This window comes from Echiichthys vipera, assembly GCF_963691815.1.
Source record: "Echiichthys vipera genome assembly, chromosome: 17".
In the NCBI taxonomy this organism is placed as follows: domain Eukaryota; kingdom Metazoa; phylum Chordata; class Actinopteri; order Perciformes; family Trachinidae; genus Echiichthys; species Echiichthys vipera.
In genome coordinates this window covers 9534630-9558939 of record NC_139842.1, presented here as the reverse complement: position 1 = coordinate 9558939, position 24310 = coordinate 9534630, and the positions used below count along the sequence as shown (strand labels likewise).

General features: G+C 38.8%; 2 protein-coding genes across 3 annotated transcripts; both read left to right on the top strand.

Annotated features, from left to right (window-relative positions):
- The first annotated feature begins 180 nt into the window (after nucleotides 1-180).
- Nucleotides 181-8735, top strand: antkmt (adenine nucleotide translocase lysine methyltransferase). Its single transcript, XM_083931229.1, has 14 exons — nucleotides 181-287; nucleotides 1000-1120; nucleotides 1229-1382; nucleotides 1984-2373; nucleotides 2510-2679; nucleotides 2911-3061; nucleotides 3297-3395; nucleotides 4144-4326; nucleotides 4675-4818; nucleotides 5939-6102; nucleotides 6188-6292; nucleotides 6376-6516; nucleotides 6913-6963; nucleotides 7475-8735. Exons 1-14 carry the CDS (start codon nucleotides 211-213, stop codon nucleotides 7634-7636), a joined length of 2112 nt encoding a protein of 703 aa, XP_083787355.1. The 5' UTR covers nucleotides 181-210; the 3' UTR covers nucleotides 7637-8735.
- A 279-nt stretch (nucleotides 8736-9014) lies between these two features.
- Nucleotides 9015-24178, top strand: xpo6 (exportin 6). 2 transcript variants are annotated; one of them, XM_083930717.1, is made up of 25 exons: nucleotides 9056-9101; nucleotides 9613-9656; nucleotides 10698-10788; nucleotides 11355-11467; nucleotides 11798-11995; nucleotides 13087-13246; nucleotides 13540-13617; nucleotides 13795-14326; nucleotides 15266-15392; nucleotides 15508-15617; nucleotides 15794-15902; nucleotides 16699-16791; nucleotides 17011-17080; nucleotides 17178-17337; nucleotides 18109-18201; nucleotides 18589-18733; nucleotides 19226-19375; nucleotides 19874-20063; nucleotides 20193-20348; nucleotides 21247-21361; nucleotides 21523-21694; nucleotides 21895-22056; nucleotides 22221-22319; nucleotides 22559-22789; nucleotides 23498-24178. In XM_083930717.1, the coding sequence occupies exons 2-25, from the start codon at nucleotides 9654-9656 to the stop codon at nucleotides 23597-23599; spliced, it is 3459 nt and encodes a 1152-aa protein (XP_083786843.1). In that variant the 5' UTR covers nucleotides 9056-9101; nucleotides 9613-9653; the 3' UTR covers nucleotides 23600-24178. The 2 variants fall into 2 exon arrangements, with proteins under 2 accessions (XP_083786842.1, XP_083786843.1); XM_083930716.1 differs by having other exon boundaries at nucleotides 9015-9656.
- Nucleotides 24179-24310: the final 132 nt, after the last annotated feature.

Here is a 24310-nt window from a genome sequence, read left to right as displayed (position 1 = left end):
ATAAGCTTCCTCCCCCTGTATAGATTGTATAAAAATTCAGATTAATTCACACTGCTGGTTCACAGCAGGTTACAAGGGCCAATGCACACACTGAATTCAAGTACATCACTTATATCTTGTATTTTGAAAGGGCGTGGCGCCGGTCAGACGTCACTTCCAGTGACTTCCGGAGGTCCCAGAGCCGCCAAAAAGAAACCACCGTCGCTTAAAATGAAGGCGTCCGAGAAGGAGAAAGCAGGCATCCGTAAGTTTGTGTGTGGTCAACTCCGTGATGGGCCAGACCTCAGGTATTGTTGCAGCATTCAAACACTTTTTTATCAAGTCCTGTTTGTACCGAAAGTCCAAAGGCCTGTAATGTTACATTTTGATTGTTTGAGTATGTGTGAGAGTACTTTGGTGTTGACATGCTAAGGGAAGTAACGTTACACAATTATGTATACCTGTTTAAACAACATTGCTATTGAATGGCCATTTAACTCCTCAACGAAGCTACATTTTCCGTATTTAACGCCAACATTGCAGTTGGTTTAACTTTAATGCGCCGTTTACCATCAAGGTAACTCCAAGGCTAATGGAAGAAGGCTGCGAAACCAAAAACAAGCCAATAACGCATGCGCACTGCAACTGCCGTTTCCAGCAGTTTCAGTCTGACCTAACTTTCAAATGGATGGCGGATCTATACATATAGTTAAAGTACATTGAAATCAGTCAATCACCCCATGGTCTATGTTGGTTTTTTCCCCCACATTTTATTGAAAACATTCAAGACATACATTATTTTTCTTATATGTTCCAGAGTTAAACACAATGCTGAAACCCGCCGCCCTAGTTGAGTCAATATTTGACACAGCCGTTGTGAAGAAATACCAAAATAATAGTTACATCAACTTTGCATTTGATAGTCACTCTTCAGTGTAGTATTCATCTGTTTCAAATCAGCCATTCAGTATACCTCCTCCCTCACACATCATAGATTTTCTTTCTGATGTCTTTTTCCAGCACACTGACCATAAGAATTTTAAAAAGACGATATCTGGCACATGTGCGATGTGAATCATTAAATCCAGAGGCCAAGACTTTCATGAAACGGGTGGTTCAAGAGGAACTGGTGAAAATGCAGGTACCTGACTTCTTCCTGGACTGAATTTACTTGTTCTAAGTTTTTAGTGTTTTATATTTTAAGTGCTGTAAGTAATACTGTCATCATCGTCAATCTCTTTCCTGCTAGGAAAATGATGACAATGGAAGTGAGGTGGAGACCACAAAGCCCCAAAACAAAAGGAAGAGAGAAAAGGAAAATGATGAGGTGAAAAGTGGGAGAAAAGATCATGATGATGAATCCAGGGCAAAGAAATCCCGTCGTCAGATGAGCTCATCATCAGGTAGTTTATAATCGTTTTATATATGAAATGCATTTAGATGCCTGTAGTTTTGATCATTTATAGCATGTTCCATTTTGCAGTTACTCACAGCTGTGGCTCAATAGGTAGAGCAGGTCATCCACTGATCAGAGGATCAGTGGGCTCAACCCCCGACTCCTCCTGTTCACATATCGAAGTGTCCTTGGACAAGACACTGACCCAAACTGCACCTGATTGTATATCAGCATCTCATTAGTCCATCATAAACAGTAGGACTAGGATTGCAAGTAATGATTATTTTCAATATCAATTAATTTGCAGAAGATTGTCGTGATCGTTTGGTCTGAAAAAGGTCTTATTTTATTCAACCAACTGTCCAAATCCCCCATATGTTCAGTCTACAGTTAAATTCAAAAATTAAAATTATTTGATAAGCTAAAAGCAACAAATGTTTGGCATTTGTCTTTTAAACATTGCATTGATTAGTATAGTAGTATTGATTATTTCAGATAATCTAACTCTCTCAGCACCTACATTAATCCTACCATGTCATATTTGTTCAGGGAGTTTTGTTGCTCAATTGCAAACCTTTAATTATTTTCTCTTGTGTGGTTAATGACAGAATCGGAGGACAACAAGGACTGCAAAACAGGAAGTGAGGAGAGTGAAGGGGAAGAGCCAATTAAATCTGAATCTGAGGATGAAGAACAAGAGGTGAAAAAACCCCAGCAAAAGACAAACGGAATTAGTAAACAGCGGGAAAACAGTGAAGACTCAACAGATGATGAAATTGATGAGTCAGAAAAAAAGGGGAATGAGAGCAACAGTGATGACAGTTCTGAAGAAATTGTGATAAAGAGAGCAAATGCTAGAAAGAACAAAGAGACAAGAAGCAGCAGTACAAGTAAAGGAAAGAAAACGCCACCGAGTGATGAGGAGAATGAAACGGATAGCAAGTCAGAAAAGAGTGACACCATCAACGGCAATGGCTCCTCGGATGACAGCGAAAAGGGTGACTGAAAACTTTATACTTGCAAAATAATTTCCCCCTGGGATTATGAAAGTATTTCTGATTCTGATCCCATACATATGTTTATTCACTTCACATTTCTTTATGACTGGATGTCACTTTTTGTTGTGTTATGCAGAAGAAAAAGTCTTGGTGGAGACGAAGGATAGTGACCGAGACTCAGATTCATCATCACTCCCCTCATTGGATGATGAGCAGCATAGTGAAAAAGAGAATGCAAAAGATGATAAAAAGAAGAAAACTGTGAAACAAGATGAGAGAAAAAAGAAGAGTGCCACAGGCAGCAATGTGAGACTATGTTGGTTATTGTTATCAATCAGAATAAGAATAGAATATGTTTTTATTAAGTCTGTAAGTGTCCACCCCTTTGTGCTGACTCTTCATGTTGAGTAAATTCCTTTGATCGCCCTCAGTGCTTTGTGTGGCGCCGAGAGACAAAGTGTAAGAGGAATGAGGAAAATAAAATGGATGGTTAATGCATCTTCTCTTCACAACATGTCTGTCCTCTGATTCATCCAGCAGGAAATCCACAAAGCCGTTGTGAGGCTCAAGCGCTACATTTCTCTCTGTGGTCTGAGGCCGAATTACAAGAAGCTCCTCGATGGCTGTCGATCTGTTCGCTCCCAGGTGGCTGTTCTGAAGAAAGAGCTGGAAGATCTTGGTGTTCATGGTCAGTGGGAATATATTTGCCTTTTAACCGCACATTCTTCTGCTACTTTTTTTATATATATATTTTTTACATGCCATCTTCTGCAGTGTCGCCAGGAGAGCTGCAGTGTGATATTCGTACATTTGTAAACACCATCATTTTTTGTTGTTCATAATTGACTGAATTGATTAACTCAGGGAACAATAGGTTAAAATACTGATGCATGTATGTTGTTGTTTTGTTTTTTTTCACACAGGTCAGCCATCTCTTAAGAAATGCAAAACAGTCAGAATGAAAAGAGAGGAAACAAAGGAACTAGCCGATCTTGATGTCAGTAACATCATTGCCACAAAAGGTAACTGTCTTCTTTCTTTCTACACATTAGACTGTGTGATTTTAAGTATTCCAGGTAGCCAAACAGTTTATTACAATGATTCACTGGGAAAGGAAAGTACATCATTCTGCTGTCTGTTATCTTCAGTTTGAGTTTCAGAAAACCAAACCAGTATAAATGCATTGTGCTTGGCAATTATCATAGTATTTATGCTAACGTCATTAATGTGATGTGTATGCTCACTTGATGTAAAAAAAAAAATAGTTAGCACTGAAAAAAATTCTTCAATTAAAGGGGAGAAATTAAGCTCATTATTTTGGGTTGTTACTAGAACATGTTTACACGCTTCAATGTTCAAAAAACACATTCTTTCTGTCATTCTTTCTGTCTAAATATACCTGTATTTACCATCAATATGAAAGCTCCATTTAGCGCCTGTTTTTAAGCCTCCTCCCCAAAGAGTACAGTTTTATCTGTTTGGTCATAACGCCTGATGGCTTGTTTAAAGGCACAGTTTGTGAATTTCTCTGTGGATTGAGCATTTTTAATACTTAAGCAGTGGCACCTCTCCCTGCTTTTATATTCAAAAAAGACATGGAAGATAAAGGTGTGATTTATATCCTTGTTGGATCAAAAGGTGCACCTATTATGTTATTGTTGCAACATTGTCTATAATTTTGAAGAGATTCATTCAGTCAATTATATTCTTTTATTGCTCTTGCAAAAACTGAAATTGATTGAGACTCACTAATGTGGATACTTTTTTCAGGTCGACCTAAACGCAGAGCAGCCTTAGCATGGCAGGAACAACAGGACCCTCCATCCTCTCCATATCTGCGTACTCTGGGCTCCGGCTCTGATAGTGATGAGGAAAACAACACACACAGAGGGCGCAGGAGAGCAACAGACTGGGCCAACCTGCAGGGGATCATCAGTGATGATGCCGACGACAGCAACTGACAGTTGACTTCAGACACTTTTTTTTGCAAGTGTTCAGATGCCATTTGTATTGGGCATTCAGTTTTGTAAAAGTTCTTTATTCCTTACACATTGTTTTGATTTTTTCTAAAAAAATATTTTAAATTGTAATGTATATATGTTATATTTCAAATAAAAATGACTGCTCTTATGGACCAACAATTGTATTTTAACCTGGGGATTAACACAAAATGTGATTAACCCTTTTTTTAAGGCGAATAGTAAACATATAAAACAGGCGAAAAGGAACAGGAAAGCCATTGCATGGACCGGACGGCATAGTAATACACTACCCATAAAAGTACCAGGGAGCAAATCGCAGCAACCGTGATCTACTGTAGTAAGGAAGTCCCTGGAAATGTCTGCGTCACCTTCCCGGAACGGATGGAAGTGGCTCATGGATATACGGAATATTTCACTGACGGACCGGTCCAGCGGGCTAACGTGTCCGCACGCACTACTACAGGTCAAAGAGCTATTAACTTGTTTATCGCTTTACTACAAGTACCGTTGTTAATAACTTTTTACCGTGTGTGTGTTCATGTTGCTGTCGATGAATGTGTCGGTGTGTATTCTCATCAGACAGCGTCATAACTGTCTGACCCTCAACCTGCTGCACACAACCGCAGCGACGGAACAAGTCGTTTACGAGTGTTTACTTAAGTACAAGTACAAAAGGAATGGCACGGAAATGTAATTAACTCAACAAATAAAAGTACTTATAATGCAGATGTGCATGTTTCAGAATATTATTAGAGTATAATAACTTATACTGTAAATACCAAATGTTGCAGCTGATACAGGTGGGGCTAATTTAATTTACTTTACATACCGCTGTGTAACTTCATCCATAACAATGTATCCCATTTGTTAATATTTTGAACTAATAATCAGAAGATGTGAAGTTACCAAATAAATCTAGTGTAGTAAAAAAAAGCACAATATTTCCTCTGAAATGTAGTGGAGTATGATTGTGATATAAAATTGAATTACTCAAAGTACCTCAAAATTGTACTTAAATACAGTACTTGAGTAAATGTACATAGTTATTTCCACCACTGCAGAAAAGTAACGCAAAGTAATTACATTTCAAGAATAGGCTACATTTATTGGCTTAAACCAAATTTTAATAATTAAATATATGGATATACATACATATACTCTTGAGATGAATACATTCTGACCACCTAATGTTACTGCAGTATACCAATATGGGGCGGCCATATGTAACGTTGTCTAAAGGGCTCATTCACTAACTATGTAGTAGGCCTACATCCTTCAGTTGAAGAAGTTGCACCAACTCATTTATCAAAATTACATCCATGGTCTGTAAAACTGTTTTGGTGTAGAAGGGGAAAACGCCTGTAAACAAAGTGGAGGAAAACAAGTCAAGCAAAAATAAACATGGGACATATGTAATAATACATTTAGGTAGTCTGCATTATAGATATTGATCTTTCGAGGTCCCTGTGCCACAGAATATACTTTTTTCATAAACAAAAAGAAGAAATTACACAATACCCTTTCCCTGTGGGTTTTGGTATATTCCCCAACATTATTAAGCCTACTCTATACATTTAATGCAGGAATGGATGATGATGCACCAGACCAGGTCTTTGCTGAGCTCAAGGACAGGAACCTTGGAGGATGGGGTGTTGCTCAGATAGCTGCTGGCACTGGGCTTGCTGTATATGCTATGTGGGTGGGAATCCTCCAGCCAGGCTTCAGAAAAGTCCCCTTGAAGCTACAGGTATGGTCTGGTTATTTTGAATAACTACTGATGTAACTCATCTTGTAGCAACTCTTTATCAGAAGCTCTTTATAATGTCTTCCAGGTCCCGTACATTCCTGCCAGCAAAGCTCAAGTAGATCATGTAATGACATTGCTGAGAGGTCGAAAGGGAGGACTTGTGGATTTGGGATCTGGTGATGGACGCATTGTAAGTAGAAGCAAGATATTTGTCTCCTTTTTCTTGCAATGGTGAACAATGTGTTTTGACTGTGGTCATTTTTCACCCTCAAGGTCTTGGAAGCCCATCGGCGGGGTTTCTCTCCTGCTGTTGGTTATGAGCTCAACCCCTATCTTGTTCGCCTGGCCCGCTTTCATGCATGGAGAGCAGGCCATCATAAAAAAGTGTCGTACCGACGTGAAGATCTGTGGAAGGTTTGACATTTATCACTTGTATTATGGCATTATTAACACTCCTGTTCAAATTTGCAAACAGTTGCTACACTTAGGTTTTGCTATTGAGATGACACAATATTATTGTTTTTGGAAAAAAAATTGGTTAACACAGACTCCCTCCATCTAAATTGCTGACAAAACAGTTTCTTATTAGCAAACGAAAATGTGATTTGACCAAACTTCTTCATGAATAATACACATACGTTTTTCCATGTGGTCCAGGTTGTCCGTCCTTCTTTTGCTTTATTCTTGCCATTTGAATTCTAAAAATACATTGTTGGGTTTTTTTTGCATGTGATTTCTTTATTAATGTTATTTAAAGCTGAACTGTTAATAAAGCTGCCCATTTACCACCTGTGTTGTATCTCATCACAGGTCGACTTGACAGAATGCAAGAATATCACAGTGTTTTTGGCTCCTAGCGTGGTGAGTAATATAACGTACCTGTATGTTCCTATAAACTGAAAGAAAGACCATTAATGGAGGATACAGCCGAGCAAATAATACAGAAATAAAGAAACAATGAAAGTGAGCTCATTAAAAGCCAGTTGAGATGAGGAGTGGTGAGTCACATATACGGTAGGTATTACACAAACTCTTGTCTCTGTCTTGAAACAGGAAGCCCTTATTCCCGGTTGCATTGTTGCAATGTTTTTTACTTGTTTTTTTAAACATTTTACCATCTTGATGTTCTTCCACTCTGAGAACTTGCTTCTCAGTTGTTTGCAATACCGTTTCAGTGCTGGTGGCTGCAAGTTGTTAAAAGGAACCACAACCTTACTACATTTTTTAAATTTCTAAAACCAGAAAACAATCTAGGAAGAATCTGTCACCTCAGGGTGGAGGTGCTGTTGCATTCAGATGCATTATTATGGGTACATTTTATGTTAGGGTATTGCATTGTCATTTTTTTTAAATTGTGCTTCTGTGTTCCTAGCTTTCATTATTGCAGCAGAAGTTGCAGAATGAGCTTCCAGATGACGCTTTAGTGGTAGCTGGTCGTTTTCCCTTCCCTGACTGGACACCGTGCAGGATTGAGGGACATGGTGTGGACAGAGCCTGGGCATATAACATGGAAGCACAAAGGCAGAAAAAGTAAAAGCTCCCAGTCATGGATAGCAACCTCAACAATGAACTCACCAAGGATAGTGGATCCACTTGAAGCCATGTGGATGTACCTAGTATTTCACCCCTTGTTTTGAATCTATAATATATATATATATATATATATATATACAGTAATTGTGCTTTTTGAAGTATGCCTACAATCGGATGTTTCTCACTAACTGTTGTTGCTTTCCTCTTCACTGTGGCGCTGAAATGATTGAATGACAAGTGCTCTATTCTACAGTTCGGATTAGATGGATTTTTTAATTTGTTGTGAGCAAAGTTTGAACCATTTTTAAACCAGAAATTCCTGAGCAAGGGTTTCTGTCACACCTTTGCCTCAAGAAGGGCAGGGGTTGAACGATCTTATAAATGTTGTATATCAGCATTCTACTGCTGTGTATATGCTGCACAATTGAAGGTTATTTAATGTTCTAAGTGTATATTGAGTATTAGTCATTATTTATATTACTTGATATTTATTGTTCATGCCTACATGCAATTAGACAACGTTAAAGGAAATGTTGAATTCCATTGTACAGCTAGTTTTCTATATGTACAACATCTCAGCAAGGGTGGCTCTTCAGGCTCTTGACTTCAAAAGTGGCTAGTGTGTTTCCCCCAATCTCCCAAACAGGTTGTAACACTTCCACGGTGTTTAAAGGGTACATACAGCGATAATATTTTCTATCTGGGTTTGTTTGTGGCAGATTTTTGGTTTTTATTTATCTTGCTGTGATAGTTTCTTCTATAAAGTAATTGCTCTAATATATACATGGGCTATAAATTGACGTTTTTTCTTGCACCATGTGCTGAACACTTAATTTGCCACATTAATTTGGTGTATAAATACATGAATATGTTAATTATGATCATTGTAATAGTATTGTATGTGCAATAAAAAAAACTGTGTATAGGCTTTAGGCCCCCCCATGCTGTTAGGCCCAATTTAACATGCAACTGAATTTAATACAATATTTTAGTAGGGGGCTCCTGCTTCATCTCTCTTTCAGCTAAGGGGTCCTTGGACTAAAAAGACCCCTGCCTTAGAATTTATAACATGTAAAATACCTTTTGAGTAAGCTGATTTTCTGTCATTTATGAATCATTGCTCTTTATTTTTAAAACATATTTGCACACCGATACACTGTTATTAAAGACACTTTGTCTTTACTTATTCTCCCTTCCCAATGTGTGGTTTTTAACATATATAAGAGGAGATATCGTGCTTTTATTATTGTGACTGACTTGATACAAGCTGATTGGTTTGGTTGACTTTTACAGCAAAAGAGGAAGTTGCGAAGCCCAGCAAACCTTGTACACCAGTCAGCAGCGGGCTAGCTGTACTCTTGAGCCGCCCTGTTGAGAAAGGGAATAGCAGGAACAAGCGCGCATAGTATTATATATTAAGCGTTATTACAGATGTTTAACTTAAGTGTGCATATTCTTTCCAAAAGGTAAAATAGTCGTGGCTAACAGCCATTAGAAAGCATGTCTAAGGTTTGACAGTTAGCTTCATCCTTCCAGAAGAGCTCGCGAGTTAGCCACCCGCTGCAATGTTAGCAACTGTAGCTTAGAAACGATTGAACATAGAAAAGCTAATTAAACGTTGCACATACTCAGAACTGGAGTTACATCCAGGTGACTACTATTTCTATATTTAACGGTAACGGTTAATGTAATTATCAAGACAATGCAGCCAGTTAACTGACCAATCTTAAGCATATATGATCGGTAAGCGAACACGCGTTTTATTCGGTAAAATTAACTCAAACGTTGTTATTGTCAGCAAAGTCAACGACGCCAGCCTTGTGCTAGCTAACGTTAGTCGTGTGTGTGTGAGAGGAGTATATCGACCACGATGAGCCCCCTGTGCGGTTACGTTAGCCAGCAACACCTCAGCTAACGTTAGCCACAGAATTGGCTAAGCTAGAGCGCTAATGTTGGTGTATTTCTATAATTAATCAGAGAACAAGAAAACTGAAGAAAGCATATGAGCCAGCCTAAACATGGTAAGTATAATGTAAAGCTCGTTGCTAACCTAACGTGAGTTATTGTCTTCCTGTCTTATTTGCTAACAGCTAACGTGTGTGCACGAGCTTCTTGCTTCTTTGAACAGGAAGACCCCAATTATATGTTTTAACATGTATTTAAATTGATTTGCATAATAGTCAACCGTGTGTGATTGTATGCATTACGTTCCCCGGTGTCTGTTAATCCATATAACGGTTTGTGAGAGGCCAGGTATTTCACGGGATGTGACAGCTCGTTGACGTTAAAGCCATTTCACGGGGCAAGACGCCCATCTTGCAAAACCGAATATTTGTTGTGAGTTGAGCGTTGAGCCTCGGCAAGTTGTGGCTTATTTGAGGAATTCAGACCTGCCTGCCCTTTAAAGGGCTGCTCTTTAAAAATCTCAATTTTGCTATCTTGTTTATGCTAAGGCAGGGCCCAAGTCCCTTCGACTGCCAAAGCGTGGTATTACAATTGATCGAAATTGTTTTAATGGCAGCTTTTGATTTGACTTGTATGACCAAGACTGGGCGTCTCATGCCATCATCAATGCTGAACTGTATGAGCAAGTCAGATTGCAGTTGAGAAATGTATAATTTCCAATCTGTGTGAACTAATTAGCCTATATTGTCATGAGACTGTGTCAAAAAACGTACATAAAACTCTTTGATGCGTGTGCAGTGACCCACTATAGCTATGTGCAGGCATGGACATGTAAAGATACGTTGTAAAGATCTCCCCTTTAAGCAGCCTCCAGTTGAAGCTGAAGTTGCACAGGCATTCCGGCCTTCTTTGTTCATAAATTCATGGATATAACTTGTACAAACATTAAATGCATAAATGAGCAAGACATTTAAATGGTGATGCATTTTTCTTTTCACTGTGAGGATGGGTGTCTTATGATTGTCTTCAGTTTGGGCATCTGCTGTGCATGCATGTTCCGCACGACAAGCACACCACTCAGTTGTATCCAATAAACAGACAGATACATGTTTAAATGTGCTTTTTGACTTGACTTTACCTTTTTTATTGTCCACTAGGCTTCAGAGGAGGAATCACTGCGTGCACTGGAGAGCCTTATGACTGAATTCTTTCACAGCTGCACAACCAATGAGCGAAAGAGAGAAATAGGTTTGTGTGGCATTTTTATTATACCTACTACTACACATTAGACCCAAGTTATTTTCAGTTGTGTATTTCCACCCAGCAGCTTTGTAATGGAACCAACAAATGACCCATCTGTAAAGCAATGAAGTGTGAAATTTAGTTGGAAAAACTTTGATCAATCAGTTTAATTTCACATGGTCTTGTAGTTTGAAGGCTTGTTTAATTCAAAGTAGAAATAGATCACTTTGTGTATCTCATCTTGTTCTTTGATATAAAAAAGTATCTTTGAATATAGATTTGTCAAATGGTAAAGGTGTTTAAATATTCTGGTAAAGGTGTTTAAATATTCTCCCTAAATTGTTTTAGCAGTTGACAGATAGCCAGTCTCGATCCCCATATGCAGTGTACTGTATACTGCAATACACTATAGTGTAAGTTGAGTTGTCACTATGACCTGAACACACATGCTTTCTATTAAAAGTATTTTTTACACACTTCCTGTGTTGTGACGCAGTACTTTCAGACTGTCTGCAAGTGAACTACTTCATTGTCATGTAAGAGATCGTGCCTACTTCCTTTTCTTTCTGCAGAAGAGCTGCTGAATAACTTTGCACAGCAGACTGGAGCGTGGCGCCACTGCTTGTTCTTTCTCTCCAATACTCGGAATGAGTACGTAATGATGTACAGCCTCACAGTTTTTGAAGTAAGTCCTGTGGGTGGGATATTACATTTTTAGGTCCCAGTACTGTCTAGAGTCTTCTTCATCTTTGCAGTGCTTTGAAAATAAGGCAGTGCACAGAGAAAAGTATTTTTTTATAGGCACTTGGTATATGTGTGTTTAATTTCCAGCATTATGTTTGTAGTAAAGTTTGTGTTAGTAAAATTGTTTTTCAGTCGTGATAAATGAATCATCACACAAATGAAATACTGATTACACAGATTATTGAAAACTTTAAGAAAACATTTGTCAGTAAAAATGTGTAGTCTCCTTCAGACACAGCTTTAACAACTGATTGTTCCCTTTTACTACCAGAACCTGGTTAACAAGATGTGGATCGGTGTTGCTTCACAAGACAAGATGGAGATTCGCAGCTGTCTGCCCAAACTCCTACTCGCTCAGCACAAATCGGTGCCCTATTTCATCCGTAACAAACTGTGCAAAGTCATTGTGGACATTGGTCGCCAGGACTGGCCAATGTTCTACCATGATTTCTTTACAAACACCCTACAGGTAAGCCCTGCTGATGTCTATTGAAAGGTTTAGCACAAGTTTTAATCATAAGTAACATGTGGTTTATGGGTTGTACAACGTTACAACAAAATAAAAAAAAAACAGCTTGTGCAACTCTGAACATGTGCTTTGGTGATGTGAAGATGCTCTAGAAAGTGTACCTCTCTTTTATCTGTTGCTTATCTGTCAAATTTATTCAAACTGCATTTCAGATTGACTTTATTTTTTAATTCAATTCTGTACATTTGGAACAATTTAGTCTAGATACTTGTGCAGTGGCCGTTCAAAACGTACCTGTCTAGAACGGGCCGATTAGCAGCAAGCAATTGATAGTGAGCTGTACCCAGCATGCCATTTGCTGGCATACCAGTTAATAGGGGTCCCCTCTCAATACCCTACTTCTGGCGGTAGTAACGTATTACTAATAAATATGTAGGGCTGCCCCCAACCAAGGATTTTCTTGGTCCACCAGTGGTCTTCATTTAGAGCGATCAGTATCAGTATATATATATATATATATATATATATATATATATATATATATATATACACACACACACACACACACGGGCAGCCCTATAAATATGTCACGTAGCTCTCAAGAGCTTGCGCTCAACACTGCACTTCCTTGGTCCTCAGCAATACATCCACCAAGTGTGAAGTCGATCATATGAACACTCAAAACTAAAATGACAGACATACTTAAAAATAGACAAACACATTTTAGTTAGATCTTTTTCTTTTTTGTACACAGAAAACTAAGTATTCATTGTATGTTATGAGGATGTGGCTGGATGTGAACAAGTGCAGAAGCTACGTTATGACCCACAAAAAAATTGCTAAATGTTCGTTTTTATTATAATTATCCCTACAAGATTGTAATATTTGCCTGAAGGTTGAAGCTACTATAGGTTGGAATTTTGCTCCAGAGCACAGTAATGAAAAAGGTCTTTGCTGTTTGCAGGCAATGTATTATATAATTGTATTAGATAGCAGCCGAAATGGTCGTAATGGTCTTGCTGAGGCAAAATTCAGAAATATTTATCTTTATTGATAGAGCTTTTGTTTGTCAATCTGTTTTTGAACTGCAGTTGATCCAGTCTCCAGCTCTGGCTCCTTTGGGGTTGATGATGTTGAAAACCACTTCAGAGGAGCTTGCGTGTCCTCGAGAAGACCTGAGTGTCGCCAGGAAAGATGAGCTGCGTAAACTGCTGCTGGAGCAGGTACCGACAGTGCTTGGACTGTTGACAGGTGAGAACAACCTTAATACTTTGTGCAAAGTGATGCCCTAATGTAAATCAATTTTTATTTTTTATTTTTTGAGAGGGAGTTTCTGGTAGCTCAATGGTAGTGCATTTTTCAGTATATAAGCAAAATAACATGTTTCAGGCAAGAAGTAGTGTTTAATTTATAGCACTATCTAGTTATGGTTAATTATGGACTAAAGATAAAAATATGTCAGGCTGCCAATCAGAACCAATGTTTTTGTGGGAAACCTTCAGTATGTGTGGATAATTGGGTTCTCGTCACTTCTTGTTTTTCAGGTATTCTGGAGACCTATTGGGACAAGCATAGTGTCATAGCCTCCACCCCACCTCCTTCACCCACCTCAGGGGAAAGTGGTGAGTGAATTGGCCTTTAGTTACATAAAACTGGAAAGACTCGCTGGTAATGTGGTGATAATCATGCAATAGTTAGTAGTCGCTTGTTCCTAAGATTGATGACAGCAAGCGTTTTATCGACCGTTTTTGTTGTTGTGTGTTAACCAGATTGTGTTTTTTTTCTCTTCAATCTATTAGTGGAATTGCTGGGCAGTTTGTTTCAGGGCAGCCAGTACTCAAAGCTGCTTTGCCAGCCCATGGCCACATTGGACAATGAGAGTCAGCAGCTCTGTTGTCTCGTTTTGGAGTGTTTGGCTCACCTGTTCAGCTGGATCCCCCTGTCCACAAGCATCACACCCACCCTGCTGGCATCCATTTTTCATTTTGCAAGGTTTGGTTGTGATCTTCGGACAAAGGCCAAGACGGGACCCTTCATCTCCTCAAACTCCTCCTCTTCTAATGGTCAGCTTAACCCTGGGACAATGCCACCAACATCAAATGGAGGTGGGCGAAACGGACAGCAGAGTGAGGGCAACAAGGTGGATCGTGCCCGGCTTGGTGTACTCGCTATGACCTGTGTCAATGAGCTTGTGTCAAAGAACTGTGTGCCAATGGATTTTGAGGAGTACTTGCTGCGCATGTTCCAGCAGACCTTCTTTCTCCTGCAGAGGCTGACACGAGAGAATAACGCTCATACAGTCAAGAACCGCCTACAGGAACTTGATGAGAGGTATGGCACTAGAGTTTATTCTACCATGATAATTTCACCATGAGGTCTGTAACTGGTCATATACTTTTTTTTGCCCTCAAAGCTAATTTGCAGTCAGTAGTTGCACTGTGGTATGTCTTAGAAGTCCATCTCTCAAAAAGGCCTTTGTTTTCATCAATACTGCTCTTTACACCAGCTCCATCACATGCGTCATTGTGATCTGTTCTTTCTGCCTTTGCTTACAAACTGTACAACAAACTTTAAAACTTTTTCAGTTTACTATATATGTAAGTGCAGATACGCAGTCCCCATTGTCACTGCCCCTTGTCAAGATGGAAAGTAGGACCTGAAAAGTCCAGACCTATTATTATCGATAGGGCCGGGTATTGGTACCCAAAATAACCCAACACCAAGTAGAACTGAAACTTCTCCATTCAAACGGTTCCTGTATTTGATCCTTTTTGTACCCATATCCTAAAAAAGAAGACTCTTCATATGATTTTGCTCGGGCCATAACCGCAAAAGAGATGTGCGGATCAGCTCATTAGTCATTTGAATCCGTGTATACCTTTAAATAATCCACTCGCCACCCAACCAAATTAAGAACTTTCTCTGCTTTAGAGACCTGCACTCACATGGCCATTTCACCCTTCTCCACCACTGCCTGATTTAGTGTTTGCTGCTCACTACTGCAGCAGCTACAGCCCATACAGTCTGTGGTGTGCAGAAATTGAGCATGATGTATTTGAGGACTGGTGGTACCATTTTTTGCAACTTAAAGCTACCATTCACAAGATGGTTACTGGTATGTGAATGAAAGCATTCCATTGGTACTGGTATCGTCATTGTTTTAACGATTTCCTGTCACAATTATCGGCCAGCATAGACCATACTGAGTGCAAGATGTTTAAGGTGACTTAAATGTTTTGTGTGGTTAATGTTTTCTCTTTCAACTTGCAGCTACTTGGAAAAGTTCACAGATTTTCTGCGCCTGTTTGTCAGTGTTCACTTGAGGCGGATTGAGTCCAGTCCTCAGTTTCCAATTGTAGAATTTCTTGGCCTGCTTTTCAAGTACACCTTCAACCAGGTAATGAGAATTGCGGCAGGCGGTCATTTGCTTTTGCAGTACAGCAAGTTATTGATTTCTACAGCTTTTCCTGCAAGAATGTGTTCTGACAGATTACAAAAACTTGGTTTCACAGCCTACCCATGAAGGTTACTTTGCCTGTTTGGATATATGGAGTGTCTTTTTGGATTTTTTAACAACCAAAATCAAAAGCAGACTCCCTGACAGAGAAAGTGTTCTAAATAGGTAAGTTGCTCAGACTTCAACTCCAAGTGATATCGAAATAATCACTCAATCTCAAATGAAAGCAACCATATAAAATATAGGGACAAATGTGTATAACATACCAGATGTATTGTTAAGTTGTTTTTGCTTTTGTTTAAAATGTTCTTTTTTTAATATATTTGTGTATGATTGGACAGGTACAAAGATGCCTTAGTTCTTCTGTTAAGGGAAGTCCTTAATCGCATCCAGTTCAGGTACAATCAGGCCCAGTTAGAAGAGCTGGATGATGAGACTCTGGATGATGATGTAAGAACAATTTTGATATATTTCTTTCAGTTGCACATTTTTGTTTAATGCTTTATGTCCTGTGGATCTCTATAATAAGTGTATTATATTATGAGGTTCAGTATACCATCACGACCTCAAGTGTCATATTGCTTTTATACAACAGTTCTACTAAGCACGATTTATAAGTTAACAGAAATAAGTGACAACAGATTAGGATTTGCTTGTTTATTTAGGCATCGAGTGCATTTACATGGACATGAATATCCCATTTATGAGTTAATCATGTTAACAACATGTCCCGATTACTGCGTTCGATTTGTGCAGGCGCTGTGTTTACAGAAACAAACCAGCGACAGGACATATGAAACACTACACTCTACATTTACTACCAATTTACAACTTTATTCCTAATTTCTTCTCTGCTCTGATCACCAACTACAGCTTTCTGCTGTGAGTTCATCCCCCGACTCTTTCTTCCTCGGCAGACACACACACACACACACACACACATACACACACACACACACACACACACACACACACACACACACACACACACACACACACATCATATCCAGTTTCGTTTATTAGGGCTTATCCAGGTTTCTGAAAACGGGATATGGTGTTTACATGATTAAACTCAAATGGATAACCCACATGAGATAATTTGTCCATTTACGCACATTTACGTAGTGTATATCAGCACTCATGAATGCCTCTTGTCCAATCACATTACTTTGTCGGAGATAACTGTTGTATAAAAGCCTATATCATCACTTCAAAATCTGATTATTCTCCTTCATTGTAACCATAGCAACAGACAGAGTGGCAAAGGTATCTGCGTCAGAGTCTGGAGGTGGTTGCCAAGGTGATGGAGCTTCTCCCATCCCATGCATTCTCTACTTTGGTAAGAAAACATTGTTGGTGTCACCTTGATATTCTGTACAGTCTTTAGGCATCTTCAATTGGACTTGACTGGAGTAGTACAATTTAATTTAATTTCTTAAGTAAATCACATCAAGGAACTTGCTATAGCATAAGCATCATGTATAAATCCAGTACCATTATATGGTGATTTATCCCAGTCAGTGGCAGCCTCCTCCTTATTCCTCTTTTCTCTCTCAAGTTTCCAGTCCTCCAAGATAATTTGGACGTATACCTGGGTTTGCAGCAGTTTATTGTCACCACTAACACAAGTAAGTATTTCTTGTTTTATAACTACATTCACATCGGGTGATATTATTTCAATATAGTGAACTGTTTCGATTACCTATCGTTGTATCCTTCTTTCAGGTCGGAGGCTTAATATCTCTGCAGAGAATGATTGCCGTCGACTTCACTGTTCTCTCAGGGACCTCAGCTCCCTACTTCAAGCTGTCGGACGCTTGGCTGAGCATTTCATCGGGGAAGTTTTTGCTGCACGTTTCAGTGACGCCTTGGCAGTGGTGGAGAGGTCAGTGCTCGAAAACTCTTTCAAAGCGTAAAATAATTATCCTCAGGCGCACATCATGAGGTCATATTTATGTTTGAACATGTTTTTAATACTGCACATTCTAAAGTCAATATTATCAAATCTTAACTCACTCTTAAGTTGATTAGTTTCTGTTTTGGCATTCTTTTTATATAATAATAATAATTCATTTTATTATATACACTGAATAAACTGACTTTTTGGAATAGTAAAAAAAACATAAACATGATATATTACTGTGTGTATGTGTCTATGTTACTGTCTTGATATCAGCTGTCCTTAGACAGCGATGTGCTGGCTGTGATGAAAATACTAATCTTAAGCATCATTGCAGTCCAAAAAACAGGATTGTGTTACTTAGAATTTATACAACTAATTAACTGAATTTTTTTAAATAAAAGTACCAAAATCTACCTTTAACAACAATTTCCTTTCTATGAAAAACTTTATAGACTTTACTTAATTAATTTAGATAAATATAAATTATAAGTTGAACAGAGATTAGTGACATTTACTCAATTTCTTCATATTGTTACACTGAAGGACAAGTACATTACACTTGATATTGGTGAGTGACTTGTACTTGATATTCAGTGCAAGGATTTTATTAAGTTAATTCTAGTGGGAAAACCACTATACTGTGAGGGGGGATTTTTATGTATGAGTATGTATTGTTGTGCTTTTACAAATGGTAAGTGGTGGTGTTTTTAAATTGCAAAACATCACAATAAACCATGTGTTTCTTTTTTCTAGGTTGGTGGAAGTGACTTGCTACGGCTCTCAGACCAGCCTTTACGACCTGGAGACCGCCGTGCCTTCTGTGCTCAAGCCAGACCTCACTGATGTGTGAGTATCACGTTTGAAGCACAACCCAACCACTTGACATGGGTGTCACACTACTTGTATATAAGAACAATAGTTTATAAAAGTTTCAGTTACAATTTACAAGACTACACTGCCCAGTTATGAAATGCTCTTTGTGGAATCGCTGACAAAATAATAAGGGAACTGAGTGTGTGAACAGACTGCTTGTGTGAATTTAGGCCCTCTACAGAATTTAGGCCCAGCGTCTGGGCTGTCATACGTATTAAATGAATACTACCAATGACATTGTAAATTAAATTTGGAACAGATAAGGTTAAGCTGTGTAAAAAGAAGCATGTATGTTTTCTTGAGTTCATTGTGTCATCACATTTTGACTTTGGGTGTGTGGTGTTGTTTTTTTTATTACAGACATGCTCAGTCCCTTGCTGCTTTGCAAGCCTACTCACATTGGCTTGCACAGTTCTACAGTGAGGTCCACAGTCAAAACCAGAGCCAGTTCATGAACCTCATCACATCAACAGTAGATGCCAGTAGCCCACTCATCAGAGAAAAGGTAGATCCCCTTATACGTATGCTTAAATGGGATGTAAGCAGAATATCTTATTTGGATCAATAAAGACATTAATGCTGAGTATTGGTCAAATATATCAAAGTACATGGATACTAAAAACAATCTTGGGTTCTTGTTCACACAGTAGTTCATTAAGGAGGAACTGTAATATGGGAACTATTAACCAACACCTAAAACCTCTAGCTTATATTCACATGAACTTCTTTTTGTGTTTATTTATTACAAAAAGAAGCCCTCCTTAATATTCCCCCTTGAGTTATTCTAATAAAATGGTGCAATTTCATCCATTCACATCAGTGCATAACTGACTAATTAGCTGTGATAGTACTGCGTTATTTTTAAAACTCCTTTTAAATGCAAGCAAATATTCAGAAAAATGGTAGAGGAAGATGTTTATGGTTGGGCTGAGAAAAAAGAGCCAATAGTATTGTTACCAGATGGTTCTTTTAACACTTATACTGTCTTTATCTCCAGGTACCTGACAAGTTGCTGCTGTCAGCATGCCATCTGATGGTTTCCATAACCTCTACAGTGCGGCCTGTGTTCTTGGTCACTTTGCCAGCTGTTCGCAACATCTTCAACCTCATTACCACAGAGAATCAGACCCGCAGACTTCCCCAAGAGGTAAATGTTTGTTGCTTTTGTTTTGCATATAATATGTTATGAGTATGACCTAATTTTTTAATGGATCTATCCATTTGTGAAAGTGAGTTTACCTTCATAGTAGTGCTGAGCTCTATTCTGGATGAACAGGATTCCCGTTTGAATTTTTCATATACCACCACATCGATACATAGCTGAAGCAATGTCTGTAACTCATCAATGGGCAGCAAGTTATATGATATTGTTTTCCTTGAAGATTGCTACGGTGGGCGAAAGCTGTGAGTTTGTTGAGAGGGGACCTTTATTAACTACATACTCTTCTGTTAGTATCGGTTCAGTTCTAAATTTTAATTCAACAATTAATTACCCACAACACACTGTCCAGGACTTTCATAGTTTATGAGATGGATAACTGGAAATCCCTATCTTTTTTGATCTGACCTTATTTTTTTTCAAAGTTTAAAGTTCTTAAAATGTCCTCCATACATGAAGTAATTACTCTTTTGTGTGTGCATACAGGCTCACATGTTGGTGTGTAGAGCTTTGTCCAACATGCTTCTGCTCCCGTGGCCGAATTTACCAGAGAATGAGCAGCAGTGGCAAACACGCTCCAGCAACCATGCCAGCCTACTGGCAGCTCTCACTCGAGAATATAAGGGAATAAGAGGGACAGTGAACAATACTCCACGGCAACCCGATCTGGATAACAGTCAGTATTCTTTCTTTCTTTTGTTTTGTTAGTCTTCATTAGTCTTTAAAATTGCACCAACAGCCCTTTTTACACCCTGTCATTCTTTGTCCTGGTCTAATTGATTTCTCTGAATATGTTCTACTCCAGTGAAAGCAGTGATACAGCAGACGCTGCCTGTGCTCAGAGACATCGTGGACAGCATATCTGGAGAATCCACAAAATCACGTCAGATCTGTTACCAGAGTCTTCAGGAGTCTGTCCAAGTGTCCCTCAGTCTTTTCCCAGTATTTATTCAGCAGCAAGGTCAGTGTCTCTCATCCACAGTTTTGCTATTCATCTAGAGTTTCTACTCATACATGCATGATGCTAATGTCACATGAAACAAAATTTCAGATCCACACCCTCTCTGCTGTAGCAACTGGTAGATTCAACTACTTAAATAGCATAACAAATAGGTTTGTTTTAAATATAGGAATCTGTATTGTGCAAACATCAGCTTGGTTCTCTTTGTTTGTATCTTTAATTTCCTTACTATAGACCCGTCTTTCATCAGCAAAGCAATGCCAAAGTCACGAAAAAGAAAAAATTAGGATATCACTTTTAAGAAGAGCTCTTGCTAGGTTCATTACAAAACCATACTCTGTTTACATAGAAATCATAGATAGCTGTTTTGACTATATAGGATTTAAGTGTAAGTCTGGTCTTTTTCGGCATGAAAATACATCAAATAAAACCATTGAGACAGTTTTTTTCGTTGATCAACCATGAGAATGCCCTAACACTGATTAGCTTTTGGGGGGGGCTGATTGCATCCAAAACTGCATTTTTTTAACCAATAATATTGATAAAAATAGCAAGTAGCATACACATAAAACAAAGCACTAACTACGTAGTTAGAGAACCAGAGTTTATTAAAAACGTTCTTCCTTGAACTGAACTCCAGTGCATTCAGTTATCGATTTGTATGGACTACCTGTCAACATTGACCTACTGGTAAGGCACAGACTGTAAAACAGTCTTTTTTAATAAACTCCAGGTTCGCTAACTATGTCGTGTAGGGACTGTTATCATGTTACTGCAGAGGTTTGGTACTATTTTGAGCAATCTAAGTGTTTTTTTTATCCTGAAGACTTCAACAAACTCTGTGACAAAAGTTTGTATGACTGGCCAGGTTTTTTAATTGATCGTTTCTCTTTTCCAGATGTGACGGATGAGATGTTGGCCTTCTTCTTAACGCTGTTGCAGGCGTTGCGAGTCCAGATGGGTGTTGCCTTCACAGGACAGATCATCCAGACTTTCCTCGGCATGTTCACCAGGTTAAAAAGAAACTTTTAAATTACAATATTTTTCACAAGCAATAGCTACTTTTATTAGTTATAGTCAGAGTAGTATTACACCCTGTCTAGGCGGACAATGGTTTAAATGTCACACTAACACTAAACACTAATTAATGTAATGTCACTTGTATGTTCTTCAGGGAACAGCTGGCAGCCAGTATTTTGCAAGAGGGCAGTGCAGGGTGTAAAGTGGTCCAGAAGTTCCTGAAAATCCTGCAGGTGGTGGTTCAAGAGCCCGGTCAAGCTTTCAAGCCCTTCCTACCCAGCATCCTCTCTCTGTGCATGGAACAGGTTTACCCGGTTGTGGCAGAGGTCAGTTGGTGTACACCTTAGTATCTGTATTACAAAAAACAATCAAAATTAATAATTTGTGTGGAATTGAGACATCAATGTCAAATCGGATAATTTAAGAAGTCTTAAAATTATCAGGTGCTTAACAGTGATCTAATTTATAATGCATTCATCACGTTTCCTGGATAACAGATGGCCGTTCACTCTCTTGTCTTTAATAGCGGTCTTCCCCAGACGTCAAGGCAGAGATGTTTGAGTTGCTATACCAAATACTTCACCAAAACTGGAGGTACTTTTTTAAAACGTCAGTCTTAACAAGTGTCCAAAGAGGAGCTTCTGAAGATACCATGGAGAATGAGGCCCAGTTCACAGCTGCCATGCAGGTTTGTGTATGCATGTCGCCTTTGTAATGGAAGAATAAAATCCAGGCTTTGGTCTTTGTTTGAGTTTATATGAAATTATACTGTATAATTAGCTAATGGATAAAGTAATTTTTAAATCTCTCTCATCTACATTTCCTGACTTGTGCTAAAAATGTATTTTCCAGGCTTTTGGACAGTCGTTCCTGCAGCCTGACATCCACATCTTCAAGCAGAATCTCTCCTATTTGGAGTCACTCAACAGCAAGCACAAGTTGTATCACAGAGTACGTTGAGCTTTTGTCAGTATCTTTGTTTCTAGAGGTGAAGCATGTCACAGAACGGAGTGATTGACTCATTTTCAAATTAGTAGCAGTAATAGAAAAAACTCTTGATGAAAGGACTCACCTGTAATTAAGACAACATGTGTTCCCTCATCCACACACTGTGATTGACTGAGTGCTCCAGTGCTTTTAACCCATATATAGACTCCATTGTCCTTACTTTGGTATTATTGTGCTTTTAGAAGCTTTTCCGGACCTCGATGCTCTTCCACTTCATCAACGTGCTGCTGCAGGTCCTTCTCCACAAAAGTCATGATCTTCTCCAGGAGGAAATCACCCTTGCTATTTACAACATGGCCTCTGTCGACTTTGATGCCTTCTACTCTGCCTTCATGCCAGAGTTCCTCAATGGCTGTCAGGGTGTAGACACCAGCCAACGAGCTGTTCTCGCACGCAACTTCAAGCTTGAACGGGTAAGAATTACATTTTGCCCAACATCGTTTTTCTCAAGACCCAAAAAACAAAATTTGGTCCGTCCCCAAATTTACAAAAATACATAATGAATTCACACTATCAAGAGAAGGAGAATCACAGTCCCACTCAACGTAACCTTAGCCAGAGAGCTTCAACTGGTATAGACGCTAATATTGTAAAGCACTGTCCCCCACGGGCCACCAAGCCACTACATTTTTGGTGGCCAAAATGTCAAATTATTTTAAAAACAATACAGAAAAGGCAATTTAATGCAACTTAAAACAACCTTCCTAAACGGTGACATTTCTATAAAAAAAAAAAGACATTAACAGAATAAAAATGAATTATACTTCATTTCAATTTCAAACTCACTGAACAAAGTTATTTCTAAACATATGGTACATGTATTATATTCTCTTAGAGTCTCAAGTCTCCTATTCCTAATTGATGGTGACATACTGGGGATAACATCTACTATCATGTACGCATGTACGGTTGTGTTTCATCCCTACTGACCACCAGAAATCAAGGCTAAGCGCTACCTTCAGCGGCCATCCAGGATTCATAGAACCGTAGTTATATTCGTAACTTTCATTTAAATGTTGATTTTGAACACGTTTGGTATGTGGTGAATGTTTTCTTCTTTTCGACACTCTAAACAGTCAACTCCTGTGAATTACTGTTCAACTTTTCTCTTCTTTTTCAAGGACTTGCCTTCGTTCACTCAAAGTGTGCAGCGGCTGGTGAATGACCTTCGCTACTACAGACTGTGTAATAGTAGCCTGCCGACTGGCACCATCAAGCTATAGCACAATGACTGCTTGAACCACTCCACACATCAACTATGATCTTCAAGGACTGCCTGTGCTGACCACTTTGCCCAACACTCCTTCTCCAATCCAGCTTTGCTCCGCCTATTCAAAGTAATGGGAAGGAACAACACACTTTGTATTGTTGAGTAATTGGAGTTTGAGGATGCTGCTGATGATTCTCTTTGATCTCTACTGTAGAAGGTTGGCGCTTTTATTTTTTTTTATTTTTAAAAGCAGCGCCCTCCTCATGTGTTGCCAATGATAATTTGGCAAGAAATGTAATCCTGGTCTGCAGTTGGCTTTTGCCCAGACCTGGAGCAGTCTGAGCCAGGCCTTCTTTCCCACGTGCCCGCAACAAAGCTGGGCTGGGACTGAGCACTTTCGACTCATTTTGAGTTTTTAAAATGTCTGCTTTTATTCATTTTGCCTTCAATTTTTTTTCATCTCCAAAGGAGACGGACTCTCAACTTAAGATCTTTCATATCATTCCATTCTGAAAAAGAGAAAACCTGCTAAATAATAAAGTGCTTTTTTAGTAAAACTCAGGTTTACTCCTTGACTTTACTGATGATCTAGGTACCCAGCTCTTGCAATGTTGTCACAGGATTGTTTGTGAGAATTATGATTGTATTAAGAGATTCAAGACTTTTCTGTGTGTTCACACTGTTTTGCTTTATATTTGTCAATGGCATCTTTTTAAAATCCATT